The 20,716-nt window shown below is 46.0% G+C and overlaps 1 protein-coding gene across 1 annotated transcript in view; it reads right to left on the reverse strand.

The window, feature by feature from the left end:
* The window catches only part of antxr2a (ANTXR cell adhesion molecule 2a), a gene marked incomplete at its 3' end in the record, with an annotated part of 142,731 nt that extends 139,232 nt beyond the window's left edge, over positions 1-3,499 (reverse strand). The window contains exon 1 of the mRNA XM_084323138.1: positions 2,904-3,499. Within this exon, the coding sequence (XP_084179264.1) occupies positions 2,904-3,082 (179 nt within the window). The 5' untranslated portion in view covers positions 3,083-3,499. The remainder of the gene's footprint in view (positions 1-2,903) is intronic.
* Positions 3,500-20,716: the final 17,217 nt, after the last annotated feature.

Genomic DNA, 20,716 nt, shown 5'->3' on the forward strand with positions numbered 1-20,716 from the left:
TTTTACTATTAAGAATCAGGGTGGAGGGTCTTGAATCTGGGGCAGGGACAGACAGGGTGGAGGAGGGTCTTGAATCTGGGGCAGGGACAGACAGGGTGGAGGGTCTTGAATCTGGGGCAGGGACAGACAGGGTGGAGGAGGGTCTTGAATCTGGGGCAGGGACAGACAGGGTGGAGGGTCTTGAAACTGGGGCAGGGACAGACAGGGTGGAGGGTCTTGAATCTGGGGCAGGGACAGACAGGGTGGAGGGTCTTGAATCTGGGGCAGGGACAGACAGGGTGGAGGAGGGTCTTGAATCTGGGGCAGGGACAGACAGGGTGGAGGAGGGTCTTGAATCTAGGGCAGGGACAGACAGGGTGGAGGGTCTTGAATCTGGGGCAGGGACAGACAGGGTGGAGGGGGTCTTGAATCTGGGGCAGGGGCAGACAGGGTGGAGGAGGGTCTTGAATCTGGGGCAGGGACAGACAGGGTGGAGGAGGGTCTTGAAACTGGGGCAGGGGCAGACAGGGTGGAGGGGGTCTTGAAACTGGGGCAGGGACAGCCAGGGTGGAGGGTCTTGAATCTGGGGCAGGGACAGACAGGGTGGAGGGTCTTGAATCTAGGGCAGGGACAGACAGGGTGGAGGGTCTTGAATCTAGGGCAGGGACAGATGGCTCTGAAAGATGGCACCTTTCCAAGTTCCAGGAGAGAGCCAAGAAAACGCTTGCTGTTGAGCTTCCCTATAGACATTAGCCGTTAGCATTACTTCTAACAGCATTTAAACTCCTGGTGAACTGGCTAACTGTTGCCTACGTGTGCGACAGTGTCTTTAGTGTTGTGAGTGAGTGCAAGACGAGGAAGGACACCAATGACCTTTCAGTAGGAGCAGGTTCAACTTTTCAAGTTGACCGTTTTTAACTCTTAACTTTATAAGGGGGTTGCTTTTGCAGCTCAGCCTTTTGCCGCCCTGAATGTGTTGTTTCATCATCATCATCATCCTGTTTATCTTATCTACACAGACTTTAAACATCTTTAATCATGATGCAACCTGAAAGTCTGTGATCATGTGCAACTGCAAAATTTTTGCCATTACTATAAACGCTGTATATTTATTTATACTTATATCTGTATATATATATATATATATATATCTATATAAAACGTTGTATATATCTGTAGATACTATATCTATACATATAAATGGTGCTTACAGTATATATCTCTTTTATCCAAAGCGCTTTACAATTTGCTCCTGACATTACTTAGGCTTGGGCGGTATAATTTTTTTCATACCGTCATACCCTGCTGACATAATACCCCGGTATACGGTATATGACGGTATGACTTTCATTTTCATCAGCGGGGGGAGGGGGGGGGGGGGGCGGAGCTAACAATATACTTGTTATCACCATACATAACGCTTATATTGAAACACGTTGACATTAGGGCCGTTCTTTCAACCTAAAAGTGCACTTTCTTCAACCTCGAACCTAAATTCCTTAGCAACCGTGTTACCAAGTAAACAAATCACAGAACGATAGCCAGTTAGCCAGCCAGGTACCGACGTTAGCTCTCAGAACGATTAGCCACGTTAGTTAGCCAGCAACCAGCCAGGTACCGACGTTAGCTCTCAGAACGATTAGCCACGTTAGTTAGCCAGCAACCAGCCAGGCAGAGACGTTAGCTCTCAGAACGATTAGCCACGTTAGTTAGCCAGCAACCAGCCAGGCAGAGATGTTAGCTCTCAGAACGATTAGCCACGTTAGTTAGCCAGCAACCAGCCAGGCAGAGATGTTAGCTCTCAGAACGATTAGCCACGTTAGTTAGCCAGCAACCAGCCAGGCAGAGATGTTAGCTCTCAGAACGATTAGCCACGTTAGTTAGCCAGCAACCAGCCAGGCAGTGATGTTAGCTCTCAGAACGATTAGCCACGTTAGTTAGCCAGCAACCAGCCAGGCAGAGATGTTAGCTCTCAGAACGATTAGCCACGTTAGTTAGCCAGCAACCAGCCAGGCAGTGATGTTAGCTCTCAGAACGATTAGCCACGTTAGTTAGCCAGCAACCAGCCAGGCAGTGATGTTAGCTCTCAGAACGATTAGCCACGTTAGTTAGCCAGCAACCAGCCAGGCAGAGATGTTAGCTCCCAGAACGATTAGCCACGTAACCCTCTGCTGGCGCGTGCTGTGCACTACAATCAACTCTGTGTCTGTAATAGCAGTCTGTGATGTCACTGTATTGAGAATCATACCGGCGGGATCTCGAAAAAATAAATATGGTCACTTTATCACTATCAGTCAAAACTGTTGTCTTGGCTTTTGTTTCTGTTGTCTGGTTAGGTCAAAACTACAGGAATATACATTTAAGTTGGTGTTAAGTTATTGTCCTGGGAAGTGTTTTTATGTATTATTATTATTGTATTGGGATATGTTTTGTTTCATGTTGGAAAAAAAAGAAAAACAAATGATAAAAAAATATATATACATTAAAAAAAATGAATACAATAAATATCGGTTATCGGCTTGAGGAGCATAACGTTATCGGTATCGGTGTCAATAAATCAATATCGTGCATCCCTACTGTCTATCTGTATGTCATATATGTTATGATGAATTTAAAATGGGGGACCCTGATGTAAACAAGACGAAAGTCTTTCTCTGGTCTGCATCCCATTAACAATTGTATGTATTGAGCTGTACTGTATTGTACCCATTCTGCAATCTGTTAATAAAGTTTTCAATCAATCAATACAGATAGACAGTACTGCTACATCTATACATTTATGACATACCAGATCTACAAATACAGTACCGTTTGTGATACAAAAAGAGTCTAAGAAAGAGAGTATATACATTTGAGGGGGGAAGAAACTGTACAATGGATTAGACAAAAGAATAGACAAAAGAATAGACTTTTCACACACGTACTTATCCAGGACGAAGTACAGGTCGTAGGCTCCGTGACAGGACTGGTCCGCCTGGCAGGACGAGGACAGAACCACGAGCAGAACCGCAGCGGTCCAGAGAGACCAGCGGGTCTTCAGTCCAGATGTTTTCTCCTCCTGTGTCGAGGTTGGCATCAACAATAACAACAACCGCTGGAACATCTTTAACCTCCGAAAGTCAAAACAAAACGAAAAACAAAACGAGCTAAAAGTTGTCAGTTGTTGTGAAAAAGAGGCGGCTGGTTTCCCTCCTTGAGCGGCAACAACATGTCAAGAAGCTGCAAAACAATAACTTAATAATAATAATAACGTCATGTGTCCTGAGAAATAGGGGAAATCACACCGCTGATGACGTCACCAACGCTGTTTCCCCATCATCATCCTGTTGCCTCACCGACACTCACATCCTCCAGACCAGAACCAGAACCCGGTGTGCTTCACAGTTCACACAGAACCGAGCCGAGCCCGCTGGGTTTCACACAGAAGAACCAAGCCGAACCGAACCAGGTGTGTTTCACACAGAAGAACCAAGCCGAACCGAACCAGGTGCACTGTGTTTCACACAGAACTGTTCCTTCTTCTCACAACTTCCTCCTCGTTGTTGCCTCGCTGAAAGTTCACTTCACCTAGAGTCCAGCGCGCATGCGTCAACTCGAGCTGCTGTGAAAGTTTGGTCTCGATTGATTGATTGATTGATTGATTGATTGATTGAAAACTTTATTTAACAGATTGCAGAATGGGTACAATACAGTACAGCTCAATACACACAATTGTTAAGGGGATGCAGACCAGAGAAAGACTTTCGTCTTGTTTACATCAGGGTCCCCCATTTTCAATTCATCAAGCAGTTTATAAAGAGGCATAAGGACGAAGAAAGGCGGCGTTGACATAGATTATTATTTATTCATTTACGTTATTATTATTGCGGGTACATATATTTAAATGTATAAATAATAGTGCATTAGGGTACCTGTGTGTATACGGTAATAATTACATTTGATTATATTCAAAGGAATTATAGTCAATATTTTCATAAACGATTGTGATTATAATCAATGTCATCCAGCTCAATAGAGCATACCATTAATGATTTATGTGTGGTCCACACATACACAATTCCACATTTACATTTAGTCATTTAGCTGAACGCTTTTATCCAAAGAGACTTACAAGTTGTGTACAACAAGTCAGCAGGAAGGGCACGACTCTATCAGCTAATATATATAAGGGTCGGTGGTAATGTTCTTCAAACAGTGTTGAACTTGAGTGCTACAGTCTTGAGTGTACAGTAATATAGACATATTAGCATAGTAGGTAGTAGTATAGACAAGGTAGATTACTTAGTAGCAGAGTGCATAATAGTAAAAGACAGCACGAAGGTTAGTAGATTATAATTTATTTTCAGATATTGATTGAAGAAGTGTGATTGAAGAATTGGGCAGGTTTCAGCTGCCCTGACTCACACACACACACACCAGCATTACATTTACATTATGTCAGCTTTAGCTGACGCAAAGCGACTTACAAGTTCTGTACGACAAGTCAGCAGGAAGGGTACAGCTGAGTAACAATGTTCATCAAACAGTGCTGAAACTTGGGTGCTGCAGTGTTGAGTGCATAGTAGTAAAGGCATATTAGTATAGTAGGAACAGTGCATGATAGTGTAAGACAGTAAGAAGGTCAGTGTATTTTTTTTTCATTTCAGATATTGATTGAAGAAGTGTGTTTTTAGTCGACGGCGAAAGATTGGTCGGGTTTCGGCCGTCCTGACTGTGGTGGGAAGTTCGTTCCACCATTGTGGCTTGAGGACCGAGAATAGACGGCTTCTCTTTGATGACCCTCCAAGAAGCGAAGAAGCATCAGGGTCTTTGTCCTTCTCTATAAGTCTGGATATCACATCGGCCACATGCAATGCCACATGACATGAAAGGAACATGTGGCAGAATGTGATTCCTGATCCAAGTCTTCTGGCTCAGCCGGGAAAACTGTAGGACGCAGAGCAGGAAGAGGCGCAGATGTTGAGACACATGTGTGAAGAAGCAACTGCAGGCAACATGCTGATGATTCTGAGGCCTTGAAGCAACAACAGGTAACACAAGGAACGCCCTACCCACAGCCGTAAAATTATGTGAATCCCTACCCTCCTTCAAAACCGCTCTCAAAGAGCACCTACGGGTGGCTGCAATTAGAAACTGGCCCCAGTAAATGTCCAAACCCCACCCAGTTTCTTCCCCTTCGAATGTATATATCTTTTTTTATGATCTCTTTCTCTTAAACAGTACTGTATATTTGTATGTCTTGCATGTCATAAATGTCTTGATGAAACAGTACTGTATATTTGTATGTCATGTATGTCATAAATGTCTTGATGAATTGAAAATGGGGGACCCTGATGTAAACAAGACGGAAGTATTTTTCTGGTCTGCATCCCCTTAACAATTGGTGTGTATTGAGCCGTACTGTATTGTACCCATTCTGCAATCTGTTAATAACATTTTCAATCAATCACTCAACATGCTGATGATTCTGAGGCCTTGAAGCTCCAGAAAGACTTGACATATTCATCATATAAAAGATCCCTCATGTTCAAATAAGATCAACTAAAGATCAATAAAGAACTATCTTATCTTGTCGTTACTTAACTTGGGAAGTCTAGAAGTTATCTTCTGTGTTCCTGACACATGGAACATCAGTCGGTCAGTTTAGATCCTTGATCACCAACCATTCCACCATAATCTGTAATTGTTTTAATTGATTGTACACATTCTCATTATGATTGCACGTGTTGTATATTGTATTGTTTATTGTATTTATTATGTTTGTTTGCTCGACATCATTGTAAATGAGGGCGTTCCGTCAATGATTTTTCAAGTTGAAATAAAGATTGAATGAATTAATGACCCCCTCCAGATGTATTGTAAGTCCATCAAATGTTATCTCTACCCCTTCACCCTCATTGAGATGAAAGGATCTATTAATATGCAAATTGGCAACAAGCACCCATTGATATTTACCAGGAATTCCAAGTCAGCAGTTTATATTGTTTCAAGATATACCTACTCAGCTTTCTGTGTAGCTGAAGATAAAGGTGTCAAGTTACCACATACTGGACCGTGATAGGTTAGACCTATTAGTGACATCACACATGCAACTCACATTTCAGGGAAGTACAGAGAAGCCTCTCCCTCTCCAGGCGCTCTGGTGACAAGTTCTGCACAAATAACAATCTGTATAATCTGTAAGGTTTCTCTCCTCCACATTGCCTGTGGTGCATTTTTTCCTACTGCTAGGTTTTAGTGAATTTTTCCTTACCTTCGCGTGGGGTGGGGTATGTCTGGGAGTGTTGCATTTATTTTATTTATTTGAAATTCTTTGGACTTTATGGTGTTTTTGTGTTGTTCTTGATTTATTGTGATGTTTCTTCTTGACTTGTTTAAAGAAGACGTGTCCGGCCCATGGGGACATTAACGTGTGTTGTCGGGCCTTACAAATACATTTGATTTGATTTATAGTCAAAGTCACAAATAACAATCTGTATAGTCAAAGTCACAAATAACAATCTGTATAGTCAAAGTCACAAATAACAATCTGTATAGTCAAAGTCACAAATAACAATCTGTAGAGTCAAAGTCACAAATAACAATCTGTATAGTCAAAGTCACAAATAACAATCTGTATAGTCAAAGTCACAAATAACAATCTGTTTTTTTTATCCACTTTTTCTCCCATTTTTCTATATTTTTCTCCCATCCCAATTTCGTATCATCCAATCAACCCTCCCCTGTCACGAACGCTGTTTCTTGCCTCCCACAAGCCGGCTGCAATGTGGACTAAGTCATACATAGCACAAGTCCCCTCCGGTACTCGAGGTAACAGCAGTCGCATCTTTTCACCTGCGCAGCTCGATCTCTCAATGGCGAGGAGTAACGCGTGGGAGGCTCACGCTGCCCCCGGGCCCCGACACTTCCTGATTCTACTGCGCAGGCGCACCAACCGACCTGTAGGAGTCGCTGTCCACAACGCCCGATCCCCACCCATCAGTTTCCCACCCCCTAATACGGCCAATGTGTATTAGTATGAACGACCAGCTAAACTGAAAGCAATGTGGAGCGCTGGGCGTCTCCGCATTCGTGGCGAGCGCCTTGCCCACTACGCCACGTAGCCGCACAAATAACAATCTGTATAGTCAAAGTCATGCCTCCAAGATGAGAACCTCTTAACAAGCGGGCAGAAAAGTGAATTTTTTTTAACTTGAACTTGAGGACTGCATACTTTTCTCATAGATATCAATTCATTCGGCTGTTTTTCTCTTCCTGTTTTCGTGTTTCTTCGTGTTTTTAGTTTTTTTAATTTAGATCCCCATGTGTGGTATCATTGGAAAGCCACACTCATTGGTTACAACGATCCACAATCATTTTCGAGATCGGATCTAGATTGACGGAACTACTGCAACCTGAGTCGGGAGTGGTATTTTGCGCAATACCCTGTACTTTGCACAAGCCTCAAATACCGGCATGTAACTTGAGAACCGCTGAACGGATTTTGTCTGATTTTGACAAATAAGCCTTCAATTCGATATATATATTGTATGACAAAATATGCACACCCGAGCCACTAGGGGTCGCCAAAGTGGCGGTTGCAAAAAATCCGAAAAACTTCCCATATGAGGGACGTTGCAGCTTAACCATAAAAATATATAAAAAAATACATGTTTTTGAGTGGAAGGGAGTGGGACCTTCAAGACTTGTTAATTTAAGAAACATATTGTTGTTTTAATGTCCTTTCAGTGTTTTGTGAAAGGTTGTGATATAAGGAATATCAGTAATTAAGGTCATATCATCATATTAGAGTGAGAAATAACTGCTGAGGCCTCTCTGCCTCCCAGACAACACGCTGCTGATGTCTTGCTGTTTGCTTCATGTGGTATTCTCCACAACAGTGAGGTCATTCACTCATGTTCTGTCATGTTTGCTCAAGGTCTGCATTGTTCCTTTAGGTTTTCACTCCAGGCTATGGAAATAGTTGAAACAGAATGCCATGGTAGCTAGTGTATTTATAGATTGTATAGCTTTACGCTCTGCTCTATTTGGAACTATCCCTTTATCCACTCTAATAATGAATAACTTTCCCCACATGCACACACCTATTTACCCCCGCCTGGCCACACCCAGATCCGCTCCTATATAAGCGGGTCGTGGCCACACAATCAGCTCCTTCCCTACTTTCACCACCGAAAGTGTCTGTAACACACCACTTTAAGTTTAGTGACAAAGTAGTTTGTTGGAGAGGAGCTACGTTGACATTGTATCTTTGTTTTTTCTCTCTCGCAATTTTTTGAAAAAGCAAAGCGATAATGTCTTCACCGTCGGAGGGTCTAGACCAGGGGTCGCCAATTAGGTTTGCCCACGGGCCAAATTTTCCCCAAGCCATTGTGTGGCGGGCCAATGATAAGTGAACATTTCTTAACTGTAAAAAAAAAACGACATATACATGTTTGCACTGTCTTTTTTCTATTATAAAGTGCCTCTCACACAGTGCATTACACATGAACAGATCAGTCATTTGATTTTAATGCAGGTGCTCGCATTATAAATCGAATTTACGATGAATTGAAAATGGGGGACCCTGATGTAAACAAGACGAAAGTCTTTCTCTGGTCTGCATCCCCTTAACAATTGTATGTATTGAGCTGTACTGTACTGTACCCATTCTGCAATCTGTTAATAAAGTTTTCATTCATTCATTCATTTCATCAGTAGGGTGCATTTGATTTTAAGCACCACGGCGGGTGTATTATACATCGAATGTATTATTATTATTAAAACACAACACTCACCGGCATAATGCAGGCAGCCCTGCACTGGACTTATTGTTTCTGCTTCGGTCCTCAAAAATCCATGCTAATAACATGTTAAATGTCCGCTCGCGTTGAATGCCCACCCAACTTGAACACAGTTGCTTGCTCGTGTTGCCATGTCAACAAGCGAGAGTCACCGGTTGCTTATTGCGAGAGTTACCTGTTGCGATAAACCCGTATTTTAAGAATGACTCCTGTTTATTAAAAATAAGCTTTATAGGTCGTAGGCTCCTCTTCTGGCTCATCATATTTCCCCGTTGCAAAAAAGTTATTCAAAGACGTTTGTTTTGTTTTTGCAAACGTTCGCTCGCGGCATCCCAAACGCGGAAGTGAAAGTGAAATTCCATTGGTTCTCCCAGTCCATGTGACCATTTCTAGCATTTCAATTGGCTATAGTGACAGCCATAGATATGATGAATAGATAGATACAGCTTCAAAAGACACTCTGGCGTCAAGACGAGTGAATATTTCCTGCGCGTAAAATAAACATCATATTCTCAAAATAACCTGACGGGCCAGAAATTATTGCTGGCGGGCCCATTTCGGCCCGCGGGCCGCCTATTGCCGATCCCTGGTCTAGACGATTACAACGCTACCCTCCACCAGCACTTCACTATCGCGGCGTCCTCCGTGCGTCGTGGGACGTCTCTGGTTCCACGGTCGTGGCAAGCAGGTGCGCCTGGGCGGCGCCCGGAGAAGAGTGTGCTTCGCCGAGGGGCTGTTGAGCTCCCATCTCCTGTCAGGTGGCCGAGTTCCGGCCCTGGTTCCCCCGCCAGGGGACAGTCGGCCGATAGGTGACTCCCCTGTTTGCCCCCCCCCCAAAATATGATTTTGTTATTAAATAAAGGGCCCCTCCTGGTGAGGGACTGTTTTTTGTTACAAAACGTGTGTTTATTCACTATATATTTGGGGATACGATGTAAACCCTCGACTACTGTTGGGGTTGTGTTCTTGCTTAGGGAGTGGGGCAGTTTTCTCTGAAAAATTTTTTTGGTCGCTATTATGTATGAGCTTAGCAAGGCCTGTGGCTAGCACTTGGTCGAGGACTTATGTCTTCTCTCGTCATAAAATACGGCGTTCTTCTTGCAGTAGTAAGAGTGAACTTTTACCTTTTTTATTGTCTGAGGGGGTTGTGTGTGTTCATGTTACGGTTGGGAAACGTGGCATTGAGTCCACAACTGGGTCGAGTGTTAGCCTGCAGAAGTGGTTACATATATAGCTATTGTACCGAGGTCCTTGGACCCTCTCTTTAACATCTGTTGTTTTTTCTTTACTTAGGGTAAAGGTATAAAAATGCGGGTGGCAAGTTTTCGCACATGAGCCTAAGCCTTGTATAAGAGCCAGTTTTTTACAAACGAGTTTATCGTTTGTGGCTGGCGTGCAAACTGTAGAGCTATTACCCTAGCTGCAGGTATATGCGCTTTTCATGTAGCACGCTAACAACTGGTGTCATGGCGCTGCTTTGTTATTGCATCGTATCCGGGGTGTGGGGTCATATGGGGTGAACTGATAAACCCCTCCCCCCTTTTTACTGATTGGCCAGGGGGTTGGGCCTCCTGTGCGTCAGTCTCCCTGTCGAGCTGTGGGTTCAGCGCGTCACAGGGAGGGGGAAGGGGGGGGGGGTTCCCTGGTCCCACTCCATATTAGGATAAGTGGGTCACGGCCATGGAATACGTCACTGGCCGCGTTTTCTATTGGCCATGAGACTTCCGTGAGTTTTTTCAGGCTATGTGTTACGGACCACTGTCATTGTCAAAGTTGGATGATGCGATGCATTTGAGAACTGTTTGTTTTCTGCTCTGCTCTCTATTAAAATGTGTATTGGGCCTTTGGTCACTTGGCTCAATAATTACATGTATCTTTTTCAATTGTTACTCACATGGAGGTCTCTCTGGGGGATTTTCTGTCTTCCCCTCTTGTGTAAAGAGCAGAATTGACAGGGTTTACCCTCAGACGCGTCGTATGAGACCCATATCTGTGTCTTAATGACCGGCTTCCTGCTGCTCGTCCCAGACAGCATGGAGGGAACGTTGTCTGGTTTTTCTTATTAGAATTCACCATTGATGTGTTTTTTGGGTCTCGACGTACATATAGCCCTGGCCCTGGGTGCTTTCAATGTGAAACCACGTTATAGGCTGGCGCGCCTTGGTTGCCCAATTCATAGAAACAGCGTTTTTTTATGCGGGCGGCTGGGAAGGAGATTCTTTATCTCTACCGAGCGCCAGTATACTAGGTTAGACTCGACGGCTCACGTACATTTCCGGGGGGAGATGACGGAGTAGATCAATACATTGGCGGAGGGGTCTCACGCCCATGAGGTGGGCCGCCAGGAGCAGTGCATTTGCGTACTGACCATCGTGGTGGCGCCCTCTGTTATGTTTTGGATCGACACACGTACCTACCCCCCTTCTTAGGACTGGGGATGGCGGCGTGACTAGGACACGGGACTGGTTCTGGTCGCGCCGGACCAAGTCAGTTAACCCGTTGTCCGCCGGGACGCAGATCTGCTGTTCTGGTACCCCGAAGGACTTTGTGCTTTTCCGGGGGGGAAATGCCGGGTCGGCCCGGGCGTCGCAGGGATTGGTGTTGTGGATGTGTGTGTCATGTGTATGCCACTATGAGTTGCCCTTAACAGTGCCGTGCTTGGTCCATACGGTGTTGTACCTTGCGCTGTGTTAGGGGGCCTGGTCCATTTATCTCCATTTATTTCACCCCTCCCTCCCCCTGCTGGGCGGGGATGGGAGGGGGCTGTCGAGGAGGTTTCTGTTAACCCCTCTAGGCATCCCTGTGTAGGTCCCGGTCCGCCAGGCCCAGGTCCGAACTCGTTCTCGTCGACCTTCCCCCCTACAGCACGCCGCCCTGAAGCACTCAAAGAGGCTACATCCCCACAGCGGGACCAGGCAGCGCACCGGGGAGACAACCCCCAAAGAGGTTGATCCCTCAATCCAGGCAACAGGTCAAAAGGACTCAACATGTGCCTGGAGCACTGCGGACTAGACAGGCGCCTAAGGGGTCTGCTGAAAACAGCACCCTGGCGGAAGGGGCATTCGGTATGCTGTGCACCATGTCGCAGCCTCCACAAAAAAAAACCTGACCCTCTAGAGAGGCCGAGGCAGAGAAGGCTGACACGATTGGCAGACGTCATGAAAGGTGCGGGGGCACACTCGCAGGCAGACGGGGTCAAGCCCGGCCTAACCCGAGAGTCGACTCCGCTACCAACACACCTGAAAACCAACCACCACCCTATGTTTAGTTTAACAGCAGGCGGTTGTTCCTATAACCCCCCCAAGAAAAAACTCCAAAACACAACTGCGGGTATACACCGGCTATACAGCAGTACAAGTGTTTCAGTTCTCAAGAAGGGGTTAACCCAGGCCAACAGGTCGACGAGAACGAGTCCGGACCTGGGCCCGGGGAACCGGGACGTACACAGGGATGCCAGAGGGGTACAAGAACCACCTCGACAGCCCCCTCCCAGCCCTGCCAAGCAGGAGAAGAGAGGGGCGAAAAAAGAATGGAGAAGGACCAGGCTCCTTTAGCACAGCGCAAGGTACAACACAATATGGACCAAGCAACAGTGAAGGATAATACGCAGTGACATAACCACGAACACCTCCATAACATCAACCCCTGCAACAAAAAAGCACAAGTCCTTCAGGGTACCAGAACAGCAGATCTGCGCCCCGGCGGACAACGGGTTAACTGACCTGATCCGGCGCGACCAGAACCAGTCTCGTGTCCTAATCACACCACCATCCCCAGTCCTAAGAGGGGGGTAGGTACGCGTGTCGATCTAAAACATCACAGAGGGCGCCACCAAGACAGTCAGAACATAAAACCACAGCGCCCAGTGGCTCACCCCAAAAACGTGAGACCCCTCCGCCAATGCTTTGATCTATTCCGTTATCTCGCCCCAGAGATGAACGAGAATTCATAGAGACTAACCTAGTACACTGGCGCTCGGAAGAGACAAACTCCATCCTAGATTGATTGATTGATTGAAAACTGTATTAACAGATTGCAGAATGGGTACAGTACAGTACAGCTCAATACATACAATTGTTAAGGGGATGCAGACCAGAGAAAGACTTTCGTCTTGTTTACATCAGGGTCCCCCATTTTCAATTCATCGTAACATATATGACATACATGACATACAGATAGACAGTACTGCTACATCTATACATTTATGACATACCAGATTTGCAAATACAGTACTGTTTGTGATACCAAAAGAGTCCAGAAAAAAAAGTATATACATTTGACGTAGAAACTGTACATTGGATTGGGTAGGTGGGGGTGGGGGGGGGGGTGATGTTGGGTAGGAGTGGGGGGGGGAGGTTGGGTATGAGGGGTGGGTGGGGGACACTGTACAACTGTACAAACAAAACTGTACATTGGAATATTGACAAGACCATACTTGGTAATTTACTGTACATTGGAGGGGGTTGTTAGGACATTTACAGGGGCCAGTTTCGAATTGCAGTCTCCCGTAGGTGTTTTTTGAGAGTGTTTTTGAAAGTGGGTAGTGATTCACATTCCTTTACAGCTTTTGGTAGGGCGTTCCACATTTACATTTACATTTACATTTAGTCATTTAGCTGACGCTTTTATCCAAAGCGACTTACAAGTTCTGTACGACAAGCCATCAGGAAGGGCACAACTCTATCAGCTGAGTAACAATGTTCATCAAAGTGTTGAGTGCTACAGTGTAGGTTAGTTTATTAGGACAAGTGCATGACAGTATGGTTAGTTAGGGTTAGATCATTTTTTTATTTTTTTTTAATTCAGATAATGGTTGAATAATTGATGTGGCATAATTGCGAAACGTGTTTAGTCCTTTGTTTGAGCCGAATCTGGGTTTAACATGATTTGTGGAGCTCCCTCTGGTGTTGTGATCGTGGTATTCACTGACCTTTGGGAAGTATTTTGACATGTACATGGGTACCTTGGTCGTGTAGTGTATCTTGTAGACCAGGCCCATTGCAAGTTGCTGTACTCTGTCGTCTACTCTAAGCCATCCTAGGTTGTCAAAGTGGGCAGGGGTGAGGTGGGTTCTAGGAGTAAGGTCAAGCAGTAGTCTGACCAGTTTGTTTTGAGATGTTTGTAATTTTGTTTTTAGCGCCTTTGAGGTGCTTTGGTACCATGAGGTGCAAGCATAGTCGTAGTACCCTTGAATGAGTGCTCCTGCCAGAGTCTTCAGGGTATTCTTGTTTACCAGTGAGGAGATCCGGTACAAGAATCGAGTTCGTTGGTTGACTTTTTTTATTACATTGGATGCCATTTTGTCACAGGAAAGATTTGCCTCTAGGATGGAACCCAGGTAGGTAATATCTTCTTTCCTTGTGACAATATTGTCACCCACTGTAACTGAGAAGCCGTCGGTCTTGCTGATTTTGTTATTTGAACCGAAGAGAATGGACTCTGTTTTGCCCATGTGTAATGCTAGTTTGTTATCAGCGAGCCATATGCAGATTTTGCCTAGTTCTGAGCTGAGGGTTTTTTCAACCTGTAACTTGTTCTTGTCAGAGACCAGCAGGGCTGAGTCGTCCACAAACAGGAACAAGTTGCAGTCACTAGTTGCCCCATAAAAACGCCGTTTCCATGATGAGCAACCAAGGCGCACAAGCCCATGCGTGGTTCCACACAGAAGCACGCAGGGCCAGCACTATGTACACGTCAAGACCCAAAACATATCAATGGTAATTCTAACAAGAACCCAGATAACGTTCCCTCCAAGCCGCCTGGGAGAGCTGCAGGAAGCCGGCTAAGAGACACAGATATGGGTCCCATATGACGCGTCCGAGGGAAAACACCCCTGTCAACCCTGTTCTGTATAAAAGAGAGGAGACAGGGAACCCCCAGAGAGACTTCCCACATGAGCAACAATTGAAAAGATATATGTAACATTGAGCTACGTGACCAAAAGCTCAAGACATATGCAACAGAGCGCAGAGCAGAAAACTTCTTTTTAAGTTCTCACGCACCGCATAACTCATCTTGACAATAACAGATGTCCACAACATGGAGCCTGAAAAGAACTCACGGAAGTCTCACAACCAATAGAAACACGCCCAGTGACGTACTCTATGGCGGGGGGAATTCCGTGACCCACCTGCCCAAATATGGCGTGGGACCAGGGAACTCCCCCCCCCCCCCGCTCCCTACCCTGTGATGCGCTGACCCAACAGCGTGACAGGAAGCCCGAAGGACAGGAGGTCCAACCCCCTGACCAATCAGAAAAAAAGGGGAGGGAGGTTTATCAGTTCACCCCCTCATGACCCCACACCCCGGATACGATGAAAAACAACCAGCAGCGATGATACCTGTGTACCTCGCATGCTACATGAAAAGCGTATATCCACTAGGATAAGCTAAACCAATGCACGCCAGCCACAGACGACAACTCGTTTAAGGCTGTAGGCTTATGTGCGAAACACGTCACCTGTGTTCTATGTCTAAAAATACACAGACGTTTAAGAGAGGGTCAAGACCTCGGTACAAGCTACATATATGAGCACTTCTGTAGGGAACACTCTAACCAAGTTGTGGACTCGATGCCATGTTTCCAACGTAACAGAATACACACAACCCCCTCAGATAAAAAACTGTAAAATGTACCATTACAAGAAGAACACAGTCTTCTTCATGATGAGGGAAGACAAGTCTTTTGACCGAGTGCTAGCCACAGGCCTTGCCAAGCACACATATATATAGCGACCAGAACAATTTACAAGAATCTGTCCTACTCTCCTAAACAAACACACAACCCCACAGCTAGGTGAGGGTTTACACATCGTATCCCCAATATATAACAGTGAATAAACACACAGTTTGTAACAAAAAACAGTCCCCCACCAGGAGGGACCTTTTATTTAGTAACAAAATTATATGTTGGGGAGGAGAAAGGGACAGGGGTAAACAGGGGAGAGTCACTAGCGGCGCCTGCCGCGTGCAGCGCGGTGCTTGCCCCCACGGGGAGCCGGCCCGGAGGGACGGTTCTGGGGAGCCTGGTCAGGTCGATCCATACAGTCACCTCCGGGCATGGGGCGGCTGGCTGCGGCGGACGAGGCACTCCCTCCACTCCTGGCCTTCTTGGACGAAGGCCCAGCAGCGGCGGCAGTGGTGGTGGAGGCAACGGTCGCGGTCCTCTGCCGGCGTTGCTTTCGTCGGCCATCACCGGTGGCATCGGGTCGGGGGAAATGGCGTTGGCGCACAGACGTTGCCAGAGATGACCTATCATGTCATCAGGGACAGGTGCAGGCAGAGGCTGCGGCTGCGGCAACACCACGCCATTAGCGGCTGCGGCGGCCGCCATGAGCTCGGGGAACAAGGCAAGCAACTCCCCTTGCGTACCTCCCTCCACGTCACTTGCATCCCTCACGTACGGGAGGCTGCCTCGGGAGCCAACGTCCGACGCGGCAGATAGCTGGGCATCTTGTCTCAGGGTCGGAGGTTCTACCCCAACACCGGAGAACAAGGGACCCCAAGGAGACGCAACACTCCCTGCCACACCCCGAGGCGGAGAATGGTACGAATCCATTGGGGCATCAAACAAGAGCGCTCTCGCCCTCTCCATGTGATCCTCAGTTTCCATCGGAAACGGAGACAGGGCAAGAGCACTCTCGTTCGGCTCCAGCACATCCCCAAAGCCAGGCCGTTCGCTCCTGCAGCTCGTCGCCCTACGACGGGAGCGAGCAGAGGCGAAGAGTCTGTCGCAAATCCCCTGCCACCAGAGGAGCGGGGGAACCAGGGCCGGAACCAGGCCATCTCACGGGAGACGGCAGCTCAACGGCCCCTCGGAGAGGCAGACTCACCACCGGGCGCCGCTCTGGCGTATCTGACTGCCACGACCATGGACTCAGAGCAGCCCCACAACGCACGGCAGACGCCGCAATGGAGAAGCGCTGGTGAAGGGTGACGTTGTGAGCGCTCGAACCCCCCGAAGGTGCAGACATTATGACTTAGCTTTTCTCGTAAATTGGCGAGAGAGAGAAAAAATAAGATACAATGTCCACGTAGCTCCTTTCCAACAACTATTTCGGCACTAAACTCAAGTGGTGTATACAGACACTTGTCGGTGGTGAAAATAGGGAAGGAGCTGTTAGTATGGCCACATCCCCGCTTATGTAGAGGAGTGGATGGGGGTGTGGCCAGGCAGATGGGTGTGTACATGTGAAGAAATTTATTCAGTATTAGACTGATATGGGATAAGCTATTACGATATATAACCAAGCTGTAGCACTGAGACAGAACCAAGCTACTACTGTAGCACTGAGACAGAACCAAGCTGTAGCACTGAGACAGAACCAAGCTGCAGCACTGAGACAGAACCAAGCTACTACTGTAGCACTGAGACAGAACCAAGCTGTAGCACTGAGACAGAACCAAGCTGCAGCACTGAGACAGAACCAAGCTGTAGCACTGAGACAGAACCAAGCTGCAGCACTGAGACAGAACCAAGCTGCAGCACTGAGACAGAACCAAGCTGCAGCACTGAGACAGAACCAAGCTGTAGCACTGAGACAGAACCAAGCTGCAGCACTGAGACAGAACCAAGCTGTAGCACTGAGACAGAACCAAGCTGTAGCACTGAGACAGAACCAAGCTGTAGCACTGAGACAGAACCAAGCTGTAGCACTGAGACAGAACCAAGCTGCAGCACTGAGACAGAACCAAGCTGCAGCACTGAGACAGAACCAAGCTGCAGCACTGAGACAGAACCAAGCTGTAGCACTGAACCAGGACTGAGACTAGCTTAAAACTCTGGGGAGAGGTGTTTTTGTCCAACAGCTAGGCTAGCTGGTCTGTATCTGCCAACATTCATTGTGCATTAAAATAATAGAATGGGTCCTCGCTTTCCTTCTTGAGTATATATTCTTTGTTTGTACTTGTATTTCTCACAGGCTCCTCTCTTAATTAATCTAAACACCTCAGTGCATCCATAAATTAGTATTGCTATTCTTAACTGTCACATTTGATTTGGTTGCCACCTTAAAGACTCCATGACTAATCGCCACATCACTTCTTTTCTCCAAGCCACTGGATTTTCCTACATACAGTATCAGTGAAACATTGGGAATCAATAATTGTGGTCGTTGGTTTGATGCCGACCTGCTCCGGGCGCACAGAGGCAGGTAATACACTGTGTATTGAAACCAAACGGTGCATGAAATAATTAACATTTTAATTAACATCTAATTCAACTTTGATTTGCCAGTTAATTGTACTCACGCGTTGCTGTTCTCCGGAATATTCAGATTTGATGAGGTGTGTTTACGGTAATTATCTTGTTGATGTGCTGTTGTGTGATGGTTCTACACATGCAGAAACTAAACAAAAGGAAATGGATTTAGTTGCTGTGTTCAAACAATCACTGGGTTAGTGGCGTCTGTTTGTCAGACAGGATATATTTGATCATAGAGTATTATCTATCTATCTATCTATCTATCTATCTATCTATCTATCTATCTATCTATCTATCTATCTATCTATCTATCTATCTATCTATCTATCTATCTATCTATCTATCTATCTATCTATCTATCTATCTATCTATCTATCTATCTATCTATCTATCTATCTATCTATCTATCTATCTATCTATCTATCTATCTATCTATCTCTCTCTCTCTCTCTCTCTCTCTCTCTCTCTCTCTCTCTCTCTCTCTCTCTCTCTATCTATCTATCTATCTATCTATCTATCTATCTATCTATCTATCTATCTATCTATCTATCTATCTATCTATCTATCTATCTATCTATCTATCTATCTATCTATCTATCTATCTATCTATCTATCTAGAACTACACTAGCTGAGCACAAACACCTTAGTTAAATAACTAACTACACTAGCTGAGCTCAAAACACCTTAGTTAAATAACTACACTAGCTGAGCACAAAACACCTTAGTTAAATAACTACACTAGCTGAGCACAAAACACCTTAGTTAAATAACTAACTACACTAGCTGAGCTCAAAACACCTTAGTTAAATAACTACACTAGCTGAGCACAAAACACCTTAGTTAAAGAACTACACTAGCTGAGCACAAAACACCTTAGTTAAAGAACTACAAGTGCAAGTTCAAGTTTCTTTATTATTTGTCATACAGAAATACAGAATACTTTCCACTCCTGTGTTCCACTACGAGCAGAGCGTAAGCTATTACGATATATAACATACGGTTATCCTATAACCATAGTTATATGAGTATAGCGAGTGCTCTGCTCGGACTCAATGAGGACCCCGTGGTCTTCGCCTTCGGTGGTGAAATACTTGGGAAGGAGCTGTTAGTATGGCTACATCCCCGCTTATGTAGAGGATCGGATGGGGGTGTGGCCAGGCGGATGGGTGTGTACATGTGAAGAATTTTATTCAGTATTAGACTGATATGGGATATGTTCCACTACGAGCAGAGCGCTCGCTATACTCATATAACTATGGTTATAGGATAACCGTATGTTCTGTCTCAGTGCTGCAGCTTGGTTCTGTCTCAGTGGTAGAGCTTGGTTCTGTCTCTTTCTGATGACAAACAGCAGAGAGGGTAGGATCATTTAACTGAATAATACTTGTGTACATCATTCTGAAGTGTGTGACTAAAAATTGTGTTGTGGAAATTGTAATTGAAAATTTGTTTCACCCAGCTGACAGAAACTGGAGGCGTGGCCACTGTGCATGTGGTTTTTGTATAGTTGAGTGGGCACTCATCAGTAATTAGTGATAGTGATTTAAAGACTTGCTGGCTTAGCGTCGAGAAAACGAAGAGGGACAAATAGAGGAGTTTTCCTGGAGTTCTCCGAAGAGGGATCCAGGGATCCACCTAGTGCTAAGTACACCATAATCCTATCCTTCACTCCACTCCAAAAAATGTCATTTCCCTCCCACTCTGCTATTTCTCTACTACCTCACTTCCGCCCTACTCCCTTCAACTTTCTCCCTGCCACTCTTGACACCACAATGTGTCTCATACCTATATCCACAATCTGCTCCTCCAGAACAGATTCAACCCACCCACGGCAGTTTACTAGCAACCCGGCTAATCTCTCCTACCCTCCTACAGCCACTAATACACCTGTCACAGTACGGGGAGGCTTATGGAACTGTCAATCAGCAGTCAAGAAAGCTGACTTCATTACTGCCTACGCCCATAGTCAAAATCTGCAGCTCCTGGCTCTAACTGAGACCTGGATAACGCCCAATAACTCATCAACACCTGCAGCATTATCTACAAACTATAACTTCACTCACACACCTCGACCTTCCAGACGGGGTGGAGGCACTGGCCTCATGACATCTCCTTCATGGGCTACAAACTTAACACCACTCCCAGATCTGTCACTCTCCTCTTTCGAATATCATGCAGTATCTCTAATCCTTTCAATCTCACCATTGTTACACTCTATCGCCCTCCAGGTCCGCCCGAACACTTCACAGTTGAGCTGGACATGCTTCTAAGCTCCTTACAGGAAGATGGTACGCCTCTCCTTCTATTGGGTGACTTCAACCTGCCTGACTCATCTCAGTCGGTCCCAGTGCTCTCCCTCCTACAATCGTTTGACCTGACTCCCACTGCCATGCCTCCCACCCACAAAGCAGGCAACTCCTTGGATCTCATATTTTCCCGTAACTCCAGCATCATTAACACCACGGTAACTCCCCTCCATGTATCTGACCATTCCTTCATATCCTTCTCACTAACTCTCATGCTTAACCGAAAGGTCTTCACCCCAACTTAAACAGTCTCACTCAGACGCAACCTGCCCTCCCTATCCCCCTCCACCCTCTTCTCTGACATACTATCCGCTCTACCTCTGAGTGACACCTTCTCTGCTCTCCCCACAGAGATAGCAACCTCCACCCTCCTCTCAGTCCTTGCAACCTCCTTCGACAAGCTCTGTCCCCTCGTTGAGAAACCTGCCCGCCGTTCCCCACCCAG

The sequence above is a fragment of the Notolepis coatsorum genome, assembly GCF_963971535.1.
Source record: "Notolepis coatsorum genome assembly, chromosome: 10".
NCBI classification, from domain to species: Eukaryota; Metazoa; Chordata; class Actinopteri; order Aulopiformes; family Paralepididae; genus Notolepis; species Notolepis coatsorum.